The 27,479-nt window shown below is 43.0% G+C and overlaps 2 protein-coding genes across 2 annotated transcripts; one reads left to right on the forward strand and one right to left on the reverse strand.

The window, feature by feature from the left end:
- Positions 1-1,959: 1,959 nt before the first annotated feature.
- On the forward strand, positions 1,960-17,578 carry LOC311241242 (germ cell-specific gene 1-like protein; the record flags this gene model as incomplete). The annotated part of the gene is made up of 6 exons (XM_084330000.1): positions 1,960-2,073; positions 2,512-2,701; positions 7,978-8,025; positions 12,484-12,636; positions 16,408-16,519; positions 17,272-17,578. 6 exons carry the CDS (start codon positions 1,960-1,962, stop codon positions 17,576-17,578), a joined length of 924 nt encoding a protein of 307 aa, XP_084186126.1.
- Positions 17,579-22,681: 5,103 nt separating this feature from the next.
- Positions 22,682-27,479, reverse strand: LOC311240821 (protein NATD1-like). The gene is made up of 3 exons (XM_084329412.1): positions 27,272-27,479; positions 24,876-25,000; positions 22,682-23,698 (listed from the first exon to the last, which is right to left on the reverse strand). The coding sequence occupies exons 1-3, from the start codon at positions 27,432-27,434 to the stop codon at positions 23,582-23,584; spliced, it is 405 nt and encodes a 134-aa protein (XP_084185538.1). The 5' UTR covers positions 27,435-27,479; the 3' UTR covers positions 22,682-23,581.

A 27,479-nucleotide genomic window follows, 5' to 3' on the forward strand; every position in this document is an offset into this window, starting at 1 on the left:
CGAACCCTCGGCTCGTCGGTGAGGAAAACTATCCACCGGCAGTCTCCCGGGCTGGGTCGGCAACCACGAGAGTGGCAACAGCCCAGCACCGAGGCGCACGACGGAGGCGGGAATGGAGAACCGGTGGTGAAGAGTAGGTCTAGCGGGTCTACTCTCCGCGGAATACATTATGACCCAAACCTTTTCTTATACAACAAGTGAGAGAAGAAAAGGTTAAGCACAATGTAAACCAGTCACAACTCTTTTCAACTAACAACACGTCAAGTGGGGTACTACCGAGGCACTTTCCTTGTGGTGAAAGCGAGAAGGAGGAGAGCAGGTGACCACACACCTGCTTATGAAGGTAAGCTGATGAGGGGTGTGGTCAGACTAATACTGGTATTAGAGGTACATTTGTGGAATTTATTCAATACGCGTGCACGTACGCGAGATAGTGCAGAAGGTGATGCCAAGCTAAGCCCCTTAACGATACAGAACTCTTTCACTACCACACTACAGATGGTTAACCGTGTGTAGTGTGATAGTGAAAGGTTAACCTGCTGTAGTGTGGTAGGTTAACCTTCTGTAGTGTGGTAGTGAAAGGGTTAACCTTCTGTAGTGTGGTAGTGAAAGGGTTAACCTTCTGTAGTGTGGTCGTTTAAAGGGTTAACCTTCTGTAGTGTGGTAGTGAAAGGTTAACCTTCTGTAGTGTGGTAGTGAAAGGTTAACCTTCTGTAGTGTGGTAGTGAAAGGTTAACCTTCTGTAGTGTAGTGAAAGGTTAACCTTCTGTAGTGTGGTAGTGAAAGGTTAACCTTCTGTAGTGTGGTAGTGAAAGGTTAACCTTCTGTAGTGTGGTAGTGAAAGGTTAACCTTCTGTAGTGTGGTAGTGAAAGGTTAACCTTCTGTAGTGTGGTAGTGAAAGGTTAACCGTCTGTAGTGTGGTAGTGAAAGGTTAACCGTCTGTAGTGTGGTAGTGAAAGGTTAACCTTCTGTAGTGTGGTAGTGAAAGGTTAACCTTCTGTAGTGTGGTAGTGAAAGGTTAACCTTCTGTAGTGTGGTAGTGAAAGGTTAACCTTCTGTAGTGTGGTAGTGAAAGGTTAACCTTCTATAGTGTGGTAGTGAAAGGTTAACCGTCTGTAGTGTGGTAGTGAAAGGTTAACCTTCTGTAGTGTGGTAGTGAAAGGTTAACCTTCTGTAGTGTGGTAGTGAAAGGTTAACCTTCTGTAGTGTGGTAGTGAAAGGTTAACCTTCTGTAGTGTGGTAGTGAAAGGTTAACCTTCTGTAGTGTGGTAGTGACACTGACACATACACACATACACACACACACAACGGCTTGATTTTCAGCCTCATACAAGAGCGTGCATATTATATTATATCACAGCTCGCTGACTGTAAAGCATTTATTTTATCTGATGTCTATGGTCGCAAAGATATGCTTTGACATAACATGCAAAAAAAAAGATTGCGGGAAATACCAACTGTAAGAACCTTGTGCCAGATTAAAAACTAAGCTCAGGGAGTAATCTTTTTACTATGCTCACAGAAAGAAGGTTTGAACATGACAAAGAGAGGTCTGGTATAATTAAATTATAATACAGTCAAATATATATTGAAGGGGAGGAGCGAGAGAGAGAGAGAGAGAGAGAGAGAGTGAGAGAGAGAGAGAGAGAGAGAGAGAGAGAGAGAGAGAGAGAGAGAGAGAGGGGGAGAGAGAGAGAGTTCAAATGAATCAAAAAGAGTTGTTGTGGTTGCATGCATTCCACTGTTGAAATGGAAAGGGAGAGAGTCAATTCTTTAATCAAGGTAGCGCATCCTTACAGCCGGTGGCAAGATGTACCGCGCGCTCGCCCAGGGAACCACAAGCGCAAGATTATGAAGATTTGATACATCTGCGGGGAGGGCGAAACGCGGCGGCTACATACCGAAAAGCCAGGATTAGTTGCCTTTTCATTTGGTTTCATCTCGCCCGTGCCTCGACCATGAGGCTGGAGCGCGGCCAGCGGGCTTCTCTGGCCATCGCCCTCAACTTCATGGCGTTCGCCTTTGCCTTATCTGCCGTCACCACCAGCTACTGGTGCGAGGGGAACAGGAAGGTAAAAGAATGTAAAAGAAAAATAATGTGAATCCCTACCCTCCTTCAAAACCGCCCTCAAAGAGCACCTACGGGAGGCTGCAATTCGAAACTGGCCCCGGTAAATGTCCAAACTCCCCCCCACCCAACCCCCTCCAATGTACAGTTTCTTCCCCCCCAAATGTATATATTTTATTTTATTTTAGGATCTCTGTCTCTTAAACAGTACTGTATATTTGTATGTCATAAATGTCATGATATATATATATATATCTGTATATCTGTATGTCGTGTATGTCATAAATGTCATGATGAATTGAAAATGGGGGACCCTGATGTAAACAAGACGAAAGTCTTTCTCTGGTCTGCATCCCCTTAACAATTGTGTGTATTGAGCTGTACTGTAGTGTACCCATTCTGCGATCTGTTAATAACGTTTTCAATCAATCAATCAATCAAGGTGGTGAAGCCGTTCTGCACGGGGCCGCCGGTGAAGGCCAAGCAGGCGTTCTGCATCCGCTTCAACAGCTCCAACATCAACGACAGTCGACTGGTCCAGTACATCTGGGAGACGGGGGAGGATAAGTTTCTCATGAGGAAGTTCCACACGGGCATATTCTTCTCCTGCGAGCAGGCCGTCGACATGAACGGTGAGACGACGCGCAGACACTCAAATGTGTTTGATAACAGGAAGTGATGATGGAGGAAGGACTTTGTGCAAAGGGCCAATAAGATTCACTTTTGTATCTGCCGTTTAGCTGTAGCCTACACTGTAAAAAAAATTACATTAAAAAATATTTAAATGTCTGACAGCAACGGTTGGCAAATACTAAAAAGTGGAAAAGCAATTCATTTACAGAAACATTTGTTTATTTTAGATGTTTTTACATATAATTCAATGTAATTTAACATGCAAGACAATTAAGCAATGGAATAATCCTTTAAAAAAAAGAGAATTTATTATTAAATAAATTTACAGATTATAACCTTTATGGTTAATATTTTTATCAAAAGTAATTTATTGTATTTTTATGGCATTTTACAGTGTACCGTATCACAATTTAATATGAATGGTTTGAAATGACAAATTGCTACATAGTTTTAATGTCATAGTTTATGTATATTTTCATGGGGATTTGATTTTATAATAATAATAATAATAATAATAATAATAATAATAATAATAATAATAATAATAATAATAATAATAATAATAATAATAATAATAATAATAATAATAATAATAATAATAATAATAATAATAATAATAATAATAATAATAATAATAATAATAATAATAATAATAATAATAATAGATTGAATTTATAGAAAGAATCGCCTTTCTCAGACTCAAGGACACTTTAGAAGAGAGAGAGAAGTTATATAAAGGGGAGGGGTAAAAATATGAATATATATATAAAAAGAAATATAGGAAAAGATTTATTTTTAAAAAGAAACGGGATCGGTAGCTTAAAAATAGTCAGGGGGGAAGGGGGTGGGCTACTTGGAAGCAGGGCTGTGTTGCCCGAAGGCAAGTGTGAACAGGTGGGTTTTTAGGTGGGTTTTGAAGAGGTTGATGGTGTCAGAGCCTCGGATGGAGGAGGAGAGGGAGTTCCACAGCCTGGGGGCAGCCACAGAGAAAGCCTGGTCTCCCAGTCTGGAACGCCTGGTGCAGGGAATGGTGAGGAGGTTGGAGTTGGAGGAGCGGAGCCCTCATGCTGGAGTGTAGGGGTGGAGTAGGTCGGTCAGGTAGGAAGGGGCCAACCCGTGCAGGGATTTGTAGGTGAGGAGGAGGATTTTGTAGGGGACTCAGTGGTTGATGGGGAGCCAGTGGAGTTTTTGCAGGGTAGGGGTGATGTGCTGCCAGGGTTTGGTGCGCATGAGGACCCTCGCAGCTGAGTTTTGGACGTACTGTAAGTGATCCAGAACCTTCTTGGAGGCACCAAGAAGAATTCCGTTACAGTAGTCGAGGCGGGAAGTGATGAAGGCATGAATGAGTGTTTCTGCTGAGGTGTCGGAGAGTGAGGAGCGGAGGCGGGAAATGGTTCTGAGGTGGAAAAAGGCGGACCTGGTGACAGACTTGATCTGAGGGTGAAATGAGAGGGTTGAGTCCAGTATTATGCCCAGGTTCCTTACCTCCGTGGAGGGGCAGATGGAGTAGCCATCCACGGAGAGAACAAGGCAGTCAATCTTTTGCAGGAGGGCTGGGGAAGCTACAACTATTAATTCGGTCTTCTTGCTGTTGAGTTGGAGGAAGTTGGTGGTCATCCATGTTTTTATGTCCTGGAGGCAGGCAGTGAGGGAGGGGGGAGGAAGGGGAGCAGAGGGTTTGGTGTGGAGGTAAAGCTGTGTGTCGTCTGTGTAGGAGTGGAAGTGGAGGCCATGTTTCCTTATGATCTCACCGAGTGGGAGGAGGTAGATTGTAAAAATAAGCGGACCTAGCACCGAACCCTGCATGGGAAACACCCTGTTTAACAGGTGCTGGAGCTGACCTGGACCCCCAGAGGGAAACATACTGCCACCTGTTGGTCAGGTAGGATGTGAACCAGGACAGCGGGGTACCAGTGATGCCAAGGACACTTTCCAGACGGTCTAGGAGGATTGAGTGTGAGATGGTGTCAAAAGCATCTGAAAGGTCCAGGAGGATGAGGATGTTGATGTTGCCAGCATCAGCAGCCATGAGGAGGTCATTAGTTACGTTGATCAGGGCGGTCTCTGTGCTATGTTTAGCCCTGAACCCAGACTGGAGGATGGGGGATTTTGGGAAGGTTTTGTGTCATAGTCATGACCCTATGAACATATGAACATATTGTGTCATAGTCATGACCCTTGTCAGCAGATTCCCCAAATGCTACAGTATTAGTAGACATTTGCTATGCTGATATTATTGCCGCTGCTGTCAGCAGTCGACCGTGCTGGAAGGAGAACTGCTCAGTGGAGCAGAAATAGACTTTAGACATAGCAAGTGCTGATTCTGCTAATGAGATAGACATATATGATTATAATGGTATAGACTAGGGATGCTCGATATTGGCTTTTTTACCGATACCGATATTCCGATATTGTCCAACTCTTAATTTCCGATACCGATATCAACCGATATCAACCGATACCAATATATGCAGGGTTTCCCCCCCCAAAAAACTGAATAATTTCAGGTAACTAATAATTTCACTGGATATATATATAACAAATATTGTTATTGTTTTTTTCTTTTTTTAAACCAATACCGATATTTTCCGATATCACATTTTACTGCCGATATCGGCCGATAATATCGGTCGGCCGATAATATCGGACATCCCTAGTATAGACAGAAATAAAGACATCTGGTTCAGTATTTTGTAGGCTTTTTCTTAAACATGAATAAACATGTGGGACGGTGGTAGCCTTGAGGCAAGAGATGCCAGCTTGTGATGAGAAGCTTGCTGGTTCAAATACACTAACTGTAAAAGAAATGAAAGAAAATGTAGTGGAATTGGGGATTTGAGTAATGCTAGTTTGTAGTTTGTTTGACGTATGAACCTTTGAACAAAGCACTTAACCCCCATACTGCTCTGGTAAGACTGGTAATGCTGAGTAATTCAGTGTGTGTGTGTGTGTGTGTGTGTGTGTGTGTGTGTGTGTGTGTGTGTGTGTGTGTGTGTGTGTGTGTGTGTGTGTGTGTGTGTGTGTGTGTGTGTGTGTGTGTGTGTGTGTGTGTGTGTGTGTGTGTGTGTGTGTGTGTGTGTGTGTGTAGTGTGTGTGTGTGTGTGTGTGTGTGTGTGTGTGTGTGTGTGTGTGTGTGTGTGTGTGTGTGTGTGTGTGTGTGTGTGTGTGTGTGTGTGTGTGTGTGTGTGTGTGTGTGTGCGCACACGCGTGCATGTGTGTGTTTGGAGGTGAAACTATACAGGTCTAAGTGGGGCCAATATGTTTTCTTTGTTTAGGCACATTTTGCTTTCTTTACCCTTTTTGTACACCATAGCACTTTGTTTTCATCTCTCATTATTCTGTACAATGCCAGATTTCCACATGCGGCACTGCAGTCATGGACTAACATGAATCATTCCTGACAGATGTCTATATTGACGTGTATGAACCAGGCCAGGTGAAACAAACATTTCTCTCTGGGGTTCTGAAATTATCCAGTCGATATTAAACTCTGAAATGAAGCCCATGAAGCATAATGAACAGGGTAAATAAAAAGCTAGATAAAATTAATTAATTAAAACTCAGTAAGAAACCAACCTTATTTTGTGGTTATTTCCCCTAATCACAGATTCAGGCTCACCTTATTCACCAATGTAGGGCTCTGCCCGAATATGACTTGGTTATCAGCACAGGAACATACAGCAATCCACATTTTAATAGGCCAACGCACAGAGTACACAACTGAGGACGTCTCACATTGTGCAAAGACAGCACTACAGACATTCGACTGTACAACAAATGCACTTAAATTATATGCATACAGTATAAATGTCCCAGTTTTTAATCAAGGTCTGTACAGAATTAGTGGCGTTCAGTCAGGAGCCTTTATTGAGTCGGCGGACAGCAGAAGGAGCTCTCGGGGGAGGTTGAGGATGTGTATGGCCTTCAAGCGACTGCCAGAACGGAGTTTTGTTAAGAGGTGAGAGGGTCTGCTCTTGGCTCCCAGGGTGTATAACTGGTAGATGGCAGCCAGCGTGGTCTGAGAGCAGGAGGAGGCTGAGAGCAGGAGGAGGTCTGAGAGCAGGAGGAGGCTGAGAGCAGGAGGAGGTCTGAGAGCAGGAGGAGGGTGAGAGCAGGAGGAGGAGGTCTGAGAGCAGGAGGAGGAGGTCTGAGAGCAGGAGGAGGAGGTCTGAGAGCAGGAGGAGGAGGTCTGAGAGCAGGAGGAGGCTGAGAGCAGGAGGAGGAGGTCTGAGGTCTGAGAGCAGGAGGAGGAGGTCTGAGGTCTGAGAGCAGGAGGAGGAGGTCTGAGAGCAGGAGGAGGAGGTCTGAGAGCAGGAGGAGGAGGTCTGAGAGCAGGAGGTCTGAGAGCAGGAGGAGGAGGTCTGAGAGCAGGAGGAGGAGGTCTGAGAGCAGGAGGAGGAGGTCTGAGAGCAGGAGGAGGTCTGAGAGCAGGAGGAGGTCTGAGAGCAGGAGGAGGTCTGAGAGCAGGAGGAGGTCTGAGGTCTGAGAGCAGGAGGAGGTCTGAGGTCTGAGAGCAGGAGGAGGCTGAGAGCAGGAGGAGGTCTGAGAGCAGGAGGAGGTCTGAGAGCAGGAGGAGGAGGTCTGAGAGCAGGAGGAGGTCTGAGAGCAGGAGGAGGAGGTCTGAGAGCAGGAGGAGGCTGAGAGCAGGAGGAGGAGGTCTGAGAGCAGGAGGAGGAGGTCTGAGAGCAGGAGGAGGAGGTCTGAGAGCAGGAGGAGGCTGAGAGCAGGAGGAGGAGGTCTGAGAGCAGGAGGAGGAGGTCTGAGAGCAGGAGGAGGCTGAGAGCAGGAGGAGGTCTGAGAGCAGGAGGTCTGAGAGCAGGAGGAGGCTGAGAGCAGGAGGAGGCTGAGAGCAGGAGGAGGAGGTCTGAGAGCAGGAGGAGGAGGTCTGAGAGCAGGAGGAGGAGGTCTGAGAGCAGGAGGAGGTCTGAGGGGAACCGGACAGTAATGGAGGTGGTTCTGATTCTTTCACCGATCGCTCTGTTGAATTGAATCAGGGTGGGAGGGGAGATGTTCAGCTTGTTCCTCAAAAGGTACATCCTCTGTTGGGCTCCAGTCCAGTAATTTTCTTGTTATTCACAACTGGTAGCACATGGGTTTAGAGTTTGACCAAGGTATTATACATTTTTTTTTTTTTACTATGCTGCCTCATATGTTTTCATTAATGTGATGCGCTGATCATTTTACTTGGGTGAAGCTTTCAATAATATTATCAATTTCGCATACAATAATTAAAGAAAGATAAAACTTTTCCGTGGATGTTTTTTTCTGATTGCAGGGTTTGTCTGCAGGGACTTCTCAGACATTGCACCTGAACATCAACGAGGTTGGTCAAATGCTGGGATGATGAAATATGAAATACTGTATCGTGTGATTATAAGCCTGTTTAAAAATCCAGTCAGCATTGGCTCTTCTTCAACTGTTTCCTCGTTTACATTCCTGGGAGCAGGTCTGAACTCTGCATTCTATAGCATTGTTCCAACTCAATTTCTTTTATTTTACATAATTATTCCTCAAAAGGGTTTCCTGCCTTGAGTAGATTCTTAGCCAAAGTATCTCTCTCTCTCTCTCTCTCTCTCTCTCTCTCTCTCTCTCTCTCTCTCTCTCTCTCTCTCTCTCTCTCTCTCTCTCTCTCTCTCTCTCTCTCTCTCTCTCTCTCTCTCTCTCTCTCTCTCTCTCTCTCTCTCTGTATGTGTGTGTGGTAAGAACATTACATTTACTTTAATTAAACAGACATTCCCCCTGCTACCACTGTGCCTCAGGATATACACGGTGTATGCTTTATTGAGTTATAGTTAAGTCAATAATGTATTTTTCTGGAGGAACTCATGAAATACATTGCACATTAATATAACCCTGGTGTACCACATCACATAGACCATGTTCCCACATTTCCTTTTTTCATAAATTTGTATCTGATTTGATCCCCCTTTCTCTTAATTTGGTAGCCAATTACACCCAAACATATAGGGCTGTGGGACCATTGGGCTGTGGGACCATTGGGCTGTGGGAACATAGGGCCTACGTGTCATTTTGAGAAAAATCTTAGAAATGTGGGAACATAGGGCTGTGGGAACATAGGGCTGTGGGACCATTGGGCTGTGGGAACATAGGGCCTACGTGTCATTTTGAGAAAAATCTTAGAAATGTGGGAACATAGGGCTGTGGGAACATAGGGCTGTGGGACCATTGGGCTGTGGGAACATACAGTAGGGCTGACCCCCTTGGGGTAATAGAGACTGGTCACTTCACAGAGTCTTCATCGAGTCTTTATAAGATGATGGTATCCTCGTTCCTCATGGCTGATTGAGTCTTTATAACATGATGGTATTGAGTGGATTTGAACCCGGGATCCACAGGCGGCCGCACTAACCAGCTGAGCTAAAGGGTCAGACCCGTTAGCAGGCGCTGGTTGACTACTGTAGTTTACACTAACGAGCTGAGCTAAAGGGTCAGACCCGTTAGCAGGTGCTGGTTGACTGTAGTTTACACTAACCAGCTGAGCTAAAGGGTCAGACCCGTTAGCAGGCGCTGGTTGACTACTGTAGTTTACACTAACCAGCTGAGCTAAAGGGTCAGACCCGTTAGCAAGCGCTGGTTGACTGTAGTTTACACTAACCAGCTGAGCTAAAGGGTCAGACCCGTTAGCAGGCGCTGGTTGACTGTAGTTTACACTAACCAGCTGACCTAAAGGGTCAGACCCGTTAGCAGGCGCTGGTTAACTGTAGTTTACACTAACCAGCTGAGCTGAAGGGTCAGACCCGTTAGCAGGCGCTGGTTGACTGTAGTTTACACTAACCAGCTGAGCTAAAGGGTCAGACCCGTTAGCAGGCGCTGGTTGACTGTAGTTTACACTAACCAGCTGAGCTAAAGGGTCAGACCCGTTAGCAAGCGCTGGTTGACTGTTTACACTAACCAGCTGAGCTAAAGGGTCAGACCCGTTAGCAGGCGCTGGTTAACTGTAGTTTACACTAACCAGCTGAGCTAAAGGGTCAGACCCGTTAGCAGGCGCTGGTTAACTGTAGTTTACACTAACCAGCTGAGCTAAAGGGTCAGACCCGTTAGCAGGCGCTGGTTGACTGTTTACAATAACCAGCTGAGCTAAAGGGTCAGACCCGTTAGCAGGCGCTGGTTAACTGTAGTTTACACTAACCAGCTGAGCTAAAGGGTCAGACCCGTTAGCAGGCGCTGGTTGACTGTGACCGACTCATAAGTAGTTTACAGTGTCCTTGCTCCTCATGGCTGATTGCGTGTGCTTTCACTGATGCTTTCAGTGGCTATTGCCTTGACGGTGATGTATTGCTGTTTGGCGGTAGTTGATTGGAGCCTTATTGGAGGCATGTGCAATTAGTATTGATTAGTATTGTCATACTATGGTTAACCTTTCACTACCACACTACAGAAGATTAACGCTTTCACTACCACACTACAGATGGTTAACCCTTTCACTCTTACACTACAGAAGGTTAACCTTTCACTACCACACTACAGACGGTTAACCCTTTCACTACCACACTACAGATGGTTAACCCTTTCACTACCACACTACAGAAGGTTAACCCTTTCACTACCACTACAGACGATTAACCCTTTCACTATCACACTACAGAAGGTTACCCTTTCACTACCACACAGGGTTAACCTTCTATAGTATGGTAGTGAAAGGGTTAAAGGTATAATCTGTAATGCCGTCAAACAGAAACCTCTAGGCAAAAACAGCTCCACTTGGTATTGCGCTTTGTTTACTTTTTTTGTTTTGGTTTGAGTGTGAGTTTGAGTTTGAGTTTAGTAACTTTTTGTACTGTGAATTTCTCCAGACCTCTCTTGGTAGAGCCTGACGGTCAGCAGTAGTAACTAGGGATGTTCGATATTGGCTTTTTTACCGATATCCGATATACCGATATTGTCCAACTCTTAATTTCCGATACCGATATCAACCGATACCGATATATGCGGGGTTTCTCCCCCCCCCCCCCCCCCCCCCCCCCCCCAAAACGGAATAATTTCAGGTAATTAACATTACATATCTCTTGTCGTGGAATTAACACAACATTATGCATACTTTTGACAATAAATAAAATAATAATTTGTTCTTACTTGCTTGCCTGGGTAAATAAAGGTTAAATAAAATAAAAAATTAACCGATACAGATAATTTCCGATATTACATTTTAATGCCAATATCGGTAGGCCGATAATATCGGACATCCCTAGTAGTAACCCCTCCCCTATACCCACTGACATCCAATCCACACATCAGTAGGGATGGGTACCGAATTCGGTACTTTTGAGGTACCGAACCGAAACACGTCGGTACTACCGAGTATCGAATCAAGTGAGATACCGAAAAAAAAAAAAAAAAATTACTTTTTCTTTTTTTAACTTTTTTCTTTTCATGTCAACGTTCACACGCACAATATATGCTTACCTAGGATTTGACTTGATTCAACAACAAAGCAGTCGGAGCAATGACAAGCCGAAAACTGTCGAAATTGTAGTTATTTGAAGTTTGGATTTTTTTTTTTACGACTGAAATTACATTTCTTGAGACTAAAGTACAGAAAAAAGGTACCGTTGGGTACCGGTATCGATTCACAGGTAACGGTACCGGTATCGGTTCAAATGTGAAAGGTACCCATCCCTACACATCAGGCAAAAACTAAAACTGTAAACAAAGCCCTGTACCATGTTGTCATTCGCTGTTTGACAACATTATATTTTACCTTTAAACCTCCAACAGGCCTTTTAACTCCCCGGATTTGTCATTAATACATTTTGCTCAAAGATTTGATATATTTGGTAATGTATGTAATAACATTATTATGTGATATATTGTTTATATATCACATGTAATATATTTAAATAATATTATAATAATAAATAATACAAATATACATCATACATGTGACATACATTATCCCTTGATGAGGTTTCAGTTGCCTGGAAATCAGTACAGACATCTCTGTTTTCTCGTGTGAGATGCGTGTGAGAAACTGTGTGGTAGATAATAATAATAAGTATGTGTTATTGGTAATGGTAAAGATTTTATTTATCTATATGATTCCTATCTTGTGGATTGATGTGTAGCTTTAGGAGAACCATGGACTAGGGACTTGCCAGAACTTAAAGAAACCATTAAAGTTGTTTCTACAGTGTAGTCTTGTACGAGCAGCTTTGATTTCTGCAGCAGCAGTCGTCATGTTTTCACAAAGCCCTGGAGGAGCAGGTGGTTGTGGTGCGACTGATTGCATTGAGAGGACTCTCTAAAAACACGTTTCCTTTTTAGCTTTCTGATGCACATTTGTGGAAGTGGGATTATTCACCAGGGACAAGGTATTATAAAAACATCAACTTGTCTGTCTGTCTCTCTGACCCCCCCCCCCTCTCTCTCTCTCTCTCTCTCTCTCTCTCTCTCTCTCTCTCTCTCTCTCTCTCTCTCTCTCTCTCTCTCTCTCTCTCTCTCTCTCTCTCTCTCTTTGTCTCTCTCTTTGTCTCTCTCTCTCTCTGTCTCTCACCCCTCTCTCTCTTTATCTCACCCATCTCACTCTCTCTCTTTGTCTCTCTCTCTCTCACCCCTCTCACTCTTTCTTTCTTTGTATCTCTCTCTCTCTCTTTGTCTCTCTCTCTTTGTCTCTCTCTCTATGTCTCTCACCCCTCTCTCTCACCACTCTCACTCTCTCTCTCTTTGTCTCTATCTCTCTCTGTCTCTCTCTCTGTCTCTCTCCCTCACCCCTCTCTCCCCCTTTCTCCCCCTCTCTCTCGCCCCCTCTCTCTCTCTGTTTCAGGGGTCCTCTGGTTGTGTATAGTGGCTGAGACTCTATATGTCACCCTGCTGTTCACAGGCGGGGGCCTCATGACACTGGAGCAGTGTCCGTGCTTCAGTCTGATGAACAAGCTGAAGCTCAACGCCTTCGCTGCCATGTGCACCGCCTTGTCAGGTACCCTACTACTGTACCACCTTGTCAGGTACCCTACTGTAGTGCCTTGTCAGGTACCCTACTACTGTACCACCTTGTCAGGTACCCTACTGTAGTGCCTTGTCAGGTACCCTACTACTGTACCACCTTGTCAGGTACCCTACTGTAGTGCCTTGTCAGGTACCCTACTACTGTACCACCTTGTCAGGTACCCTACTGTGGTGCCTTGTCAGGTATCCTACTCTACACACCTGTACTTTTCTTCAATAACAGTTTGTCGGTACATTGTTGAACAAAATCTGAAAGTATATTTTGCAGATAAAATGTTTGATGGACGTTTTTGTTTACAACAATGTCAACGAGGTCCTGGTTAGGTGAACCATCTGTGACATTTTATCTGCAAAATGTGTAACTTTTAGACCAAATACAACCAACTACGTATTGCTGAAAAGTAGATTGTTTTAAATGAAGGAAACTGTGACAGAGTCAGATGCTTTTCCTACAAGCTTTGATGTAATTCCCCTTTCACCGACTTGTCATCTGGTTTGAATGGCAACAGCTGGGTGATTCCAGGAGGCTACATTTCCCTCACTAATCACTACCCACACTACCCTCTGTGATGTCACATCCTCTTTTCCCTCCTTCCTTCCTTCCTTCTTTCTTTCTTTCTTTCTTTCTTTCTTTCTTTCTTTCTTTCTTTCTTTCTTTCTTTCTTTCTTTCTTTCTTTCTTTCTTTCTTTCTTTCTTTCTTTCTTTCTTTCTTTCTTTCTTTCTTTCTTTCTTTCTTTCTTTCTTTCTTTCTTTCTTTCTTTCCTTCCTTCCTTCCTTCCTTCCTTCCTTCCTTCCTTCCTTCCTTCCTTCCTTCCTTCCTTCCTTCCTTCCTTCCTTCCTTCCTTCCTTCCATCATTATGTTGTACAAATGTTGTGATTACACAGAAGGAGTAGATAATGTTATTGTAATAATACTTTGATTGCTCTGTTTAATTTCTGTGTCTGTTGGGGCTTTGTACAAGGGACATTTTCTTTTTAATGAAGGAAAATGTCAACTCTGTTACTTCTGTTCCATGCGTCAACTCTGTTGCAAATAATGTATGTCAACTCTATTTAAACTCTCAAAATGACCATTGAACATGTTTTATTACTTTAAATGATTATCAGAGATTGTGTCATAACTGATATAAGTAATATGTTTTAAATAATGTCGGCTACACCGTTTTAATGCATTTTCTAAGGAAACATATATACCACCTTGGCAACCATGCAACAATTATTTGTTGTACTTGTTTTATTCTAAAACAAAATGTTTCAATCTGGCTGAACTTTAAATTAAAGAAGACATTTGGGAGACTAGGAGAACAGTGTTATAATTAATAATTATATGTAATAGTGTGCATATGTGATCCAATTTATCCACAAGAGAGTTGACAGATTTGTATGTCAGTGCATGGATTTTCCCCAGAAGATCTATAATTTTAACAGGTTTAAGCTCAATTGTTGAAAATGTTAAATCTAAAATATTGTCACGAGAATAATAATGAGCAAATTTAATGAAATTAAAATGAAATACATAATCTTGGTTGTACTTCAGAGACTCAAAACTGTACCCCGAATCGTGGATTGGCCCAGCTGCTGCTGTCAACATCCCCGCCCTGCCAAAAGCTGGCACACAGTTCTCTCTTGTAGGATAACAATTAGGTGGTGGGTTCACGTAAAGTTCCTTTAGAGTCGTCACATCGAGAAAAGACCAGATGGACAACCGATCCTTAATCACAGTGAGAGAGTGCATTTGACACAAGCTCTGTGTGTATCTGGGTTTCAAATTTTCAAATGTACTCTTTCTAGAGTTCAGTTTACCACTGCAGGCGTATAGACCAGTCAAAGCGATGACTGGTCACATGGCTCCTGTCACATGGCTGGCCATAGCATCTCAACTTAAATAACACACTAAGCGTATTAGATGGCATTTATATATAGACGCTAATCAGTACATATTAGATGACTGGATTCATTCTTAGTATGTTTTGCAAAATATCACTATACTTCTCCACCAATCCTAGGCCTGTCCAACTGTGTTTTGAGAGGATGTGCAAAATGTGGAATGCTGTGCATCAAGCAAGCTGCTGTATTTTCCATACATTTTACCTTACCTCTTACCTTATTGAAAAAAGAAATAAGATATTTTTGTGTAAACAGAACCAAGAATCAGAATCAGAATCAGAACCAAGAACAGTAGAGAAGCCGGGCCGGCACAGCGCTACAGCCGGGCACGAGGAGCTGTGGTATGTCCTGTGTCTACTCGCTGCCTCAGAGGATTTGCTGGTTTGTGGACTAATCGGCTTGGAGCTGCCGGGGCATCGGTTTTGGGCCCAGAGTAGCCCCCTCCCAGCCCTCTCTACCCTCCTTCCCTTCCCCTGACCCCATCCTCCTTGATGCTACACACTAATCCCATGAAAAGCAGCTGTGGACAGTCAGAATGTTGGCTGAGAGATGGCCGGGAACCAGTATTTCGAGGAGGAGGACACACAGGGATATAGCTCTGCTCTATCGGGCCTCTAGCTCTGCCACCTCATGGCTGGCTGTCTCCGTCTCTCAGAGCACACTCGTCACAACACTATAGGCTCATGTTTAGCAGCTTGCAGCTAGAAGCAGAGACATGGTTCATGCTGTTTTCGGACATAATTATAATGAAATTTCACAGCAGCAATCGTTTGGGTTCCTTGGAGGTCTTTTGACTTGTTCTCATTTACTAGAATGCCGTAGCGGTTGCAGCTCTCTTGACACCCATCCATGTGACATGGCAGCATAATGAAGGTTCAGCAAACTGGCAATTACTTTATTTAAATATTTCATGTTGTTTGACCTGAGACCCACTCCTATTCAGGCTCCTGGGGGCTCATCAAAGAGAAGCAGGCTATTCTTGGTCCTCACTCCACTATGGTGGAATGAACTTCCCACCATAGTCAGGACAGCCAAAACCTGCCAGATTTTCCGCTGTCGACTAAAAACACACTTCTTCAATGAATATATGAAATATAAACAAATACATTTATTTGTTACTGTATTTTACTATTATTAACTGTGCTAATAGGTCTATACTACTATGCACTCACGCTGAAGCACTCAGGCTGTATGCACTCAAGTTCGACACTGTTTGACAAACAATACCACTTACCCTTTAGTTGGGTCAAGAACCAACATTCTGTGACCATTCTCTGGCTAAGATGTTTTGATGATTGATTTGACTTCTATGGACCTTTTATAAAATATTTAGCCCCCGTGTCCCTCCGAAAAATCCCGGCATTTTTTGTCAGATGGCCAAATCCAAAATACCTGCTGACGCCATCTTGAAAAATTTACTTTTGATCCAGAGCACCTAGAATCATGTATGAATACACTTGTTTGTGTAAGTCAACCATGACGATTCCAATTCTGACATCAGTTTGACTCTATGACATCAATTTGTCCCAGAAATCCAAGATGGCCACCATATAGTAGAGCGAAAATGTAACTTTTAATGTCAAAACCAATTTTACCATGGTACTGCTGTACTTTAAACAAACTACCTTCATAAGGATCTCAGCAAAATAATTGATGAATGTACAGTATGATAAGATAACTAATTATACTTCAAAATACGCTCTCTTAAATAGCTGTAACTTGAACAGATTAACTACTTAGCTGCCCGAGACCCTTCCTGCTGACTTGTTGCACAGAACTTGCAAGTCGCTTTGGATAATGGATAATTGGAAATTACTCAATGTTCTGAAACATTGATTTGCTGTCGTTCTGCAGGGCTTTGTGGAATGGTGGCCCATATGATGTTCACCACCATATTCCAGCTGTCTGTGGCCATGGGGCCAGAGGACTGGAAGCCAAACACCTGGGACTACAGCTGGTCTTATGCGTAAGCACATCTTCTCCATGGGTGTCGTCAATAGATGGGCACTTGGTTATCTGAGAGAATTGTGCTGATTAGATTAGATTCAGATGTATTGTCATTATACAGCACAAGTACAGTACAACGAAAATAAGTTTGGCATCCAACCAGAGTGCAAATGTAACAGTAAAGTACAATAGTAATAATGTACAGGTGATTCGACTGGGTATACAATATATAAATTAGTACTACTGGGTGTACAGTTATAATATTAATATATACAGTGATACAGGTATAAAGACAGTATGGTAGTAGTCATACTGACCAGCAGCGTAACTAGTAAGAGTAGGTACTGTAGGGGATATGTACAGATAGATTTAGTATCTACAGATATGTAAAATGATTATGTGCAGGTATGTACAGACAGATGTGGATAGATACGATAAGAATAAATATATACGTATACAGTATATACAGCATTATTGTACATGCTATCATACATAGTTATATGGGTTATATGCTGGAGTATAAATAGGTATATAGGAGGATTATATTCAGGTATATTCAAACGGATATGGATATATATGCGGTAAATATAAATGTATGTATATATGTGCTATATACAGCACTGTTGTACATGCTATCATACAGAGTATATGGGTAGATATGAGGTGGTAGTTAAGATTATTATGATTACTATGATTACAGTGTAGGGATGATGATGATGATGATGATGATGATGATGATGTTTTATATAACCCCCTCCATCCCTTCCATAGCTTAGCATGGGGCTCCTTCGGCACCTGCATGGGTTCTGCGGTGACGGCGCTGAACCGGTACACTAAGACCATCATAGAGTTCAAGTGCAAGCGGAGGAACATCGAGAAGAGCCTGAGGGTCAAGCAGAACCTGATGGACCCGGTGGACCTCCCGGAGCAGATGTGGGACATGTACCTAACGGCTGTGCCTGCTGCTGCCGACACAGAGGCGCCGCCAGGCCTGCGGGCCAACGGGCACAAACCAGCCACTCCCGCGGCCTACGTGGTGGGCCTGGATAACGTAGCGGAGGGAGAGGCACATTGTTAAAAAACCAACCCTGGTCCCGGGCCGTAACCCTGTTTAGAACACGCTTAGGGTATGTTACCTGGACACACAGATCAAGCCTTGTTCTTTGGTTGAAAATTCTAACCGGAGAATCTTCCAATCAATCCTTCAATGTCACATTTCTTCAAATAAGGCTGTGAATAAATACAGGGTATGCCGGGAGAATTATTCAGCTTGGCCTTTTTGCTTCATCTTTGCATCTGCTTATTATTGATGAAATGGTTAGTTGAGCAGCTCGGTGACCTTTACTCACTAAATTGGACAATTAGTTGAGGAGCGGAAATTCGCTACAGTGTGCTCAGTGGATCTTATTGAGAACATTGCTGTGCTATATTATGCCATAACACTTAGGAGTCTAAGCCAAGTGATTACACTGTGATAGTCAACAACATTCTACAGTATGTGTGTCTAGCTCTAGAGTCAAGACCATGTCTATCACAACTCTTATTTTGGATGATCTATTTGTGCAAACTGTGTCCGTGTTTGTCTTACTTACCATATATGGCTCATATCTGGCCTTAAATATCAGCCAATACGTGTTGCCACATGGATGATTATAGTCCTGTCTGTGCAGGGGGCAACATTTGTGTGTGTGTGTTTCATATACGAATATCTTTCAGGGGAAGGCAGTAAAAAAAAAAAAAAAATCATTCAGATGATCATGTTAACTGAACACAGGCCTACTGTCAACAAACAAAATAGGCTTCACCGGTGTGGTGGTGTGAACTGTGAACATAATATATAATGTATTGTGCACTAGAATGTATTGTGCACTATGTACTGCGTTGGTTTCAGACATATGGGGAGGTGTCGCGCGGTTCAGCCCCCGCGACGCGACCCTGATCAGGGATTCCCACTCCCCCTTTTGTCCCCGTCAGCTTTTTAATTAACAGTCCAACTATGTGTCAGTGTTTAAATCCAGATTTTCACAGCGGTATGTCTGTCTATCCAGCTCTATCGAATCATGAACGTCACTTTTGTTAATTATACTCTAACCACTTCTCGAGGACTGCGTTTTAATGAAACCCTGTCCTGTGTGGATGTATGTTGAATATTGTTCGCCTGTAACGGAGAAAGATCGACATCCAGTGGACAGAAGATATAACTGCGTGATGCAGTTGAATGAATGAATGAAAACTTTATTTAACAGATTGCAGAATGGGTACAATACAGTACGGCTCAATACATACAATTGTTAAGGGGATGCAGACCTGAGAAAGACGTTTGTCTTCTTTCCATCAGGGTCCCCCATTTTCAATTCATATAGACATATATGACATACATGACATACAGATAGTCAGTACTGCTACATCTATACATTTATGACATACCAGATTTGCAAATACAGTACTGTTTGTGATACAGAAGGAGTCAAGAAAAGGGAGTATATACATTTGACGTAGAAACTGTACAAAATTACAAACATCTCAAAACAAACTGGTCAGACTACTGCTTGACCTTACTCCTAGAACCCACCTCACCCCTGCCCACTTTGACAACCTAGGATGGCTTAGAGTAGACGACAGAGTACAACAACTTGCAATGGGCCTGGTCTACAAGATACACTACACGACCAAGGTACCCATGTACATGTCAAAATACTTCCCAAAGGTCAGTGAATACCACGATCACAACACCAGAGGGAGCTCCACAAATCATGTTAAACCCAGATTCGGCTCAAATAAGGGACTAAACACGTTTCGCAATTATGCCACATCAATGTGGAACGCCCTACCCAAAGCTGTAAAGGAATGTGGATCACTACCCACTTTCAAAACCTCTCTCAAGGGACACCTACGGGAGACTGCAATTCAACACTGGCCCCTGTAAATATCCTAACCCAACCCCCTCCAATGTACAGTCATTTACCTAGTATGGTTTTGTCAATAGTTCAATGTACAATTGTGTTTGTTTGTACAGTGTCTCCTCCCCCCCCCCTCAATGTACAGTGTTACTTGTTTATACAGTGTGCCCCCCCCCCCCCCCAACCACCTCCAATGTAAATTACCCAGTATGGTTGTCAATATCCCAATGTACCCAACCCCCCCCCACCCAACCTCCTCCAATGTACAGTTTCTACGTCAAATGTATATACTCCCTTTTCTTGACTCCTTCTGTATCACAAAAAGTACTGTATTTGCAAATCTGGTATGTCATAAATGTATAGATGTAGCAGTACTGACTATCTGTATGTCATGTATGTCATATATGTCTATATGAATTGAAAATGGGGGACCCTGATGGAAACAAGACAAACGTCTTTATCAGGTCTGCATCCCCTTAACAATTGTATGTATTGAGCCGTACTGTATTGTACCCATTCTGCAATCTGTTAAATAAAGTTTTCATTCATTCATTCATTGGGTGGGGGGGGTTGGGTACATTGGGATATTGACAACCATACTGGGTAATTTACATTGGAGGTGGTTGGGGGGGGGGGGGGGGGGCCGGGGGGCACACTGTATAAACAAGTAACACTGTACATTGAGGGGGGGGGGGAGGAGACACTGTACAAACAAACACAATTGTACATTGAACTATTGACAAAACCATACTAGGTAAATGACTGTACATTGGAGGGGGTTGGGTTAGGATATTTACAGGGGCCAGTGTTGAATTGCAGTCTCCCGTAGGTGTCCCTTGAGAGAGGTTTTGAAAGTGGGTAGTGATCCACATTCCTTTACAGCTTTGGGTAGGGCGTTCCACATTGATGTGGCATAATTGCGAAACGTGTTTAGTCCCTTATTTGAGCCGAATCTTGGTTTAACATGATTTGTGGAGCTCCCTCTGGTGTTGTGATCGTGGTATTCACTGACCTTTGGGAAGTATTTTGACATGTACATGGGTACCTTGGTCGTGTAGTGTATCTTGTAGACCAGGCCCATTGCAAGTTGTTGTACTCTGTCGTCTACTCTAAGCCATCCTAGGTTGTCAAAGTGGGCAGGGTTGAGGTGGGTTCTAGGAGTAAGGTCAAGCAGTAGTCTGACCAGTTTGTTTTGAGATGTTTGTAATTTTGTTTTTAGCGCCTTTGAGGTGCTTTGGTACCATGAGGTGCAAGCATAGTCGTAGTACCCCTGAATGAGTGCTCCTGCCAGAGTCTTCAGGGTGTTCTTGTTTACCAGTGAGGAGATCCGGTACAAGAATCGAGTTCGTTGGTTGACTTTTTTTATTACATTGGATGCCATTTTGTCACAGGAGAGATTAGCCTCTAGGATGGAACCCAGGTAGGTAATTTCATCTTTCCTTGTGACAATATTGTCACCCACTGTAACTGAGAAGCCGTCGGTCTTGCTGAGTTTGTTATTTGAACCGAAGAGAATGGACTCTGTTTTGCCCATGTGTAATGATAGTTTGTTATCGGCGAGCCATATGCAGATTCTGCCTAGTTCCGAGCTGAGGGTTTTTTCAACCTGTAACTTGTTCTTGTCAGAGACCAGCAGGGCTGAGTCGTCCGCAAACAGGAACAAGTTGCAGTCACAAGCTGACGACATGCCATTTGCATAAATTAGGAACAGTAGCGGTCTGATTTGGCACTGGTGAGATTAATGTTAAAGCGACTATCAGCCAGAGTCCTGTCCTGCCCTTTCATGCAGCCGTGTGGAGAATCGGAGGCTGTATCTTAGTACCTTAGTATGGACTTTTACTTTAGATCTGCCAAGGCAGGGAGTTTGCAGCTGCCCTCAGGTTTCTTCAGGCATTATAAACCCTTGTTGAAATAGAAGTGCTTGTTTCTGACGATCGCCCACGAAACCCAGGAAGTTCTGGACCAACAGGAGCTCTCAGTGGCCTTCCCACGTGGACAAAGTGAATCTGGGCCTCTCCTGGTGCCGGGAATACTGTACCTGCCTATACATCAGACCGGAAAATCCTGCTACTTTGGCTTTGTCAATGCGGAGGCCTTCTGAAAAGGCCTATAATAATCTACACTACACAATGTGAATTTCAATCGTCAAGATTGATATGTCACCTTTAAAAAGGTGGGTAAGCTCTATTGCCAAATAAAAAGGTGGGTAAACTGAGTTTAGGCTGGCTTACGATCCACTATAGCTACATCAATCTCTAGCGCAGAAACCCGGAACTCAATGGTTTCAATGAGCAGCAGCAGGCATTGCTATATCATCCTGAATGTTTGGTTCTGACCATACACCTCAAAGGGTTAAACGAAGGCCAATTGGACCTTCTGCTGCACAGAGCCCTGGCAGGACGATGAGGCCAACGCTCAGCTCTCTGCCTGGAAGGAGAACCAAACGAAAACTGTCAAAGACGAGAGGAAAACAAGGTCATACAGCAAAGTCCATCAGTGAACCCACTTTGATTTACACCCCGAGAACAATTTCTGCATTGTCAGATATGCCACTTTTGTGATGCATCGACTTGTATGGTATAACTACTTTCAGCTTCTCTCCCTCTGAGATTTAATATAACCATCATCAGGATGGAGTTCAGTTCACTGGCCGATAGCCTTGTGCAATTTCAATAAATTATAATGCCCCCCCCCCTTCTCATTGTGGAAGTGATACATTAAACTCATAGCAGCCAAAACTCGTCCAAAAACCCACCTAATCCTGATCCGCATAAATGGAAATGTGTAAATGTTTGAGAACCACTGCCTTATAGTTGAACCTGTACAATCAGTTGAACCAGTAGAACCATTATAACTAGTTGAACCAATTGAACCAGTAGAACCATTATAACTAGTTGAACCAGTATAGAACCAGCCGAACCTAACCAGTAGAACCAGTACAATCAGTTGAACCAGTAGAACAAATTAAGGTAGTATAACCAGTTGAACCAGTTATGCAAGTATAACAACAGAACCAAATGAACCAGTATTACCAGTTCAACCAGTATAACATGTATACTCAATATGACAGTTGAACCACTATAACCAGTATAACTTATGCCACACGTCTCTATAGTCTTGTTCAAGGGACCCTGCATGGTTCCCCGATCCAAGGTTGGGAAATACTGACCTAATGTTTTAATAGCAAATCCATTATAGGCTAACCAAGAAAAAAATATGACAAAATGGGCAGAATTCTTTATTTTCCAAAGAATGTCTTTGGAAATAAAATATAGGCCTACTTGATTACAAATACATATTTAGTTGCCATATTCACCAAAGAAACATGACACATGGGATTATTCATTCAGAGCATTAATAAACTATCATAACCACTGGATTATAAAGTGCCATCAGATTTACAAAATCAATAATGTTCCCATTTAAGATTAAACTTGCTGAAACAACACAGCAATACAAAATCCTTCTTATCAGTTTATTCTTCAGCCATTTCAGCCCTTTGATTACAGTACTAGAGGTAAACTTATTTTTTAGAATTGCAGTTTAATTTATGAGCCATACAATTGTATATTTAAGCCTATTATGAATTATGTGCCATTTTCAGGACAAGAATATAACCAAACCAAACCAAACTCAAACCTTTGAAATCATGAAGTCAGAAAAAACCAAAATGTAATATCTCTATTTTGGACTCTTACCGGCAGATCTACAGTAGAGGCACAATCCTAAGGTTTCAATGAATACCCTGTTGAGGTAGCATAGTATATAGCCTACTGTGTATAGGCTATATATAAATAATAGTGTGGTAATACCAATAAATATTCATGGGAGCATTATCTAATATGCAGACTATATTTTCCTATGTTCTTCTGCCCAGCATTGATTGATTGATTGATTGAAAATTGTATTAACAGATTGCAGAATAGGTACAATACAGTACGGCTCAATACACACAAAAAAGGGGATGCAGACCAGAGAAATACTTTTGTCTTGTTTACATCAGGGTCCCCCATTTTCAATTCATCATAACATTTGACATACACGACATACAGTTATACAGTACTTGTATGTATTGTTTGGACGTGCAAACTTTTGTAAATTTCTTATATAAAATACAAAAAAAACGCATTCTGGTTGGCAGTTTAGTCATTTCCATCTCCTCATTATAGGCTATTATATATTTAACTAATGATGAGATCTTTATAACCAAGACGCGGGTTGTCCTCAATGTATTTCTTAATATACCAGCAAGAAACATGAGCCTTGAGGTTCTCTTCAACCAGGAAGTCCATGGCAGCCTGTAAAGAAACAATAACACAAATTAAATCATTAAATAAATGAAATAATAATTGTAATCATCATCAAATTAAAACCCTTTAATCGCCAAGGACGCCGTAACACGTCATTCTCCGCCATGCGTAATCTACCAATGACGCCGTAACACGTCATTGAGATCAATATTTCAAAAATCTGTGATGGCAATCATATTTCACCCGGGGGAGTCTTGAGATCCCCTGTTGATCTCCTCTCAACTCTCCAACGGTTCAAGAGCGCCATCTGGTGGCCGATCGGCAGATCGCCCAAACAGGAAATGAGCAGCAGGAACTGGTGCTCATCCATATTCGGACTCGAGCTCGACACAATGGATAGCGATCCGTTGCCAATAACTCGATAAACAACATGATTTGGACGTATATACTATTATACAACCTGGAAATGGATCGCATATTTCAACATCCCATAATAGCAATCTTTTTGCTCCACGCTCATCGCCCAACGGCCCGAGGAGACTGGGGTAAGTTTCAGCGTTTATTATTACCGTGTTCGATACAAACTGCTCTGATGATCATACCACCCACACTACATGAATCATCTAACGTTGGCCACGGAATAATAAACGACCCCCCCCCCCCCCCCCCATCCGGTCAAGATCAGATGATGAGTAGTAACTTCTAGAAGCACGTACATTTGAAATTTTTTATCTGGCGCCGATCGCTATCAAACTGTATTTGATCATCAATATAATGCATTTGGGGCTATAAATCACGTTCTGCAGAATGCTGCAGAAAACGATAAAAACATATTTATACTTTAGACCGTATTTTAGTATGAATATTTGAATGAAAAAGTAGAATGTTGCTACATCCTAAACGATAGATAATTGACGTTGAATGGGCCATAGTAATGTCAATTTAGCCATACAATTTAAAAAGTTATAGCCCTGCAAAGAAGGGGAACTTCTCCATAGACAAATAGAGCTGGCAGAGGATGGTATAAGGATGTACATAAGCGTGGCAGAGAAAGGGTTAATGTAATGAACATTTTAGACTCATAACATTTTAATCAAAAATGCTAAAATGCACGATTTTATGTGATTAGGTTGTCACCATACAATAATGATTCTTATTCTATTTTTGGTCGTCACAGAAAGATAGGCACCTACTGTACTGTATCTCTTGTATGCGTCATGCTTACCTTTGACAGCAGCGCTGCTACACCTTTGCCTCTGAAAGACTTGGGCACACTGGTTGACAATAAATCCACCTCCTTGTCAACCGTGAATTTGTAGCGCAGCACCGCACGGTCACAGTCCCCTGGGCCTGGCATACAGAAAGAGAGATGGCACAGGGGGCAAGTAACATTCATTAATTAATTTAATCTCCTCGCCCCCCCACAGTGAGCTGTGGTGTTCCACAAGGAAGCATACTAGGACCGCTACTGTTCCTAATTTATGCAAATGACATGTCGTCAGCTTGTGACTGCAACTTGTTCCTGTTTGCGGACGACTCAGCCCTGCTGGTCTCTGACAAGAACAAGTTACAGGTTGAAAAAACCCTCAGCTCGGAACTAGGCAAAATCTGCATATGGCTCGCTGATAACAAACTATCATTACACATGGGCAAAACAGAGTCCATTCTCTTCGGTTCAAATAACAAACTCAGCAAGACCGACGGCTTCTCAGTTACAGTGGGTGACAATATTGTCACAAGGAAAGATGAAATTACCTACCTGGGTTCCATCCTAGAGGCTAATCTCTCCTGTGACAAAATGGCATCCAATGTAATAAAAAAAGTCAACCAACAAACTCGATTCTTGTACCGGATCTCCTCTCTGGTAAACAAGAATACCCTGAAGACTCTGGCAGGAGCACTCATTCAAGGGTACTACGACTATGCTTGCACCTCATGGTACCAAAGCACCTCAAATGCGCTAAAAACTAAATTACAAACATCTCAAAACAAACTGGTCAGACTACTGCTTGACCTTACTCCTAGAACCCACCTCACCCCTACCCACTTTGACAACCTAGGATGGTACCTACCTGGGTTCCATCCTAGAGGCAAATCTTTCCTGTGACAAAATGGCATCCAATGTAATAAAAAAAGTCAACCAACGAACTCGATTCTTGTACCGGATCTCCTCACTGGTAAACAAGAATACCCTGAAGACTCTAGCAGGAGCACTCATTCAAGGGTACTACGACTATGCTTGCACCTCATGGTACCAAAGCACCTCAAAGGCGCTAAAAACAAAATTACAAACATCTCAAAACAAACTGGTCAGACTACTGCTTGACCTTACTCCTAGAACCCACCTCACCCCTGCCCACTTTGACAACCTAGGATGGCTTAGAGTAGACGACAGAGTACAGCAACTTGCAATGGGCCTGGTCTACAAGATACACTACACGACCAAGGTACCCATGTACATGACAAAATACTTCCCAAAGGTCAGTGAATACCACGATCACAACACCAGAGGGAGCTCCACAAATCATGTTAAACCCAGATTCGGCTCAAACAAGGGACTAAACACGTTTCGCAATTATGCCATTCATTTACGATGAATTGGAAATGGGGGACCCTGGTGTAAACAAGTCGAAAGTCTTTCTCTGGTCTGCATCCCCTTAACAATTGTATGTATTGAGCTGTACTGCACTGTACCCATTCTGCAATCTGTTAATAAAGTTTTCATTCATTCATTCATTCAATGTGGAACGCCCTACCCAAAGCTGTAAAGGAATGTGAATCACTACCCACTTTCAAAAACACTCTCAAAGAACACCTTCGGGAGACTGCAATTCGAAACTGGCCCCTGTAAATGTCCTAACCCAACCCCCTCCAATGTACAGTAATTTACCTAGTATGGTTTTGTCAATATTCCAATGTACAGTTTTGCTTGTTTGTACAGTGCCCCCCCCCCCCAACCCCCTCCAATGTACAGTAAATTACCTAGTATGGTTGTCAATAGTCCAATGTACAGTTTTGCTTGTACAGTTGTACAGCGTTCCCCCCCCCAACCCCCCCCCCCCCCCCCCCACACCCAACCACCTCCAATGTACAGTCCCCCCCCCCCCCCCCACACCCAACCACCTCCAATGTACAGTCCCCCCCCCCCCCCCCCACACCCAACCTCCTCCAATGTACAGTTTTTACGTCAAATGTATATACTCCCTTTTCTGGACTCTTTTTGTATCACAAACAGTACTGTATTTGCAAATTTGGTATGTCATAAATGTATAGATGTAGGCAGCAGTACTGTCTATCTGTATGTCATGTATGTCATATATGTCCTGATTAATTGAAAATGGGGGACCCTGGTGTAAACAAGACAAAAGTCTTTCTCTGGTCTGCATCCCCTTAACAATTGTGTGTATTGAGCTGTACTGTATTGTACCCATTCTGCAATCTGTTAATAAAGTTTTCAATCAATCAATCAATTGCGACTATGAGCTCCCATAGTCGAGCTCACGAGCTCCATGTAACGCGGAAGTGCAGTGGTCACTGTTCAATAGATTCCGAGTAGGCCATGAATGAACGCCGGTCTCGAGTTACAACTACGCTGCGCTTCAGTTGGGACCGTTCTCTTACCCGCCTCGCTGTCCAGACTGACGGTGAAGCGCAGGTTATGCCGGTCATGCTCCACGTTCAAGCCGCCATTGTAATTTAATGCACTGAAGGCGGCTGGGTGACACTTGAACTGTCCCACGCAGTTCAATGCAGTGACGCGAGAAAATATTTGTCTGAAAGCCATTAAAAAGCACCCCACATACACAGCATGCGAAACACACGAGAGAAG

This window comes from Notolepis coatsorum (genome assembly GCF_963971535.1).
Source record: "Notolepis coatsorum genome assembly, chromosome: 14".
Lineage (NCBI taxonomy): Eukaryota > Metazoa > Chordata > Actinopteri > Aulopiformes > Paralepididae > Notolepis > Notolepis coatsorum.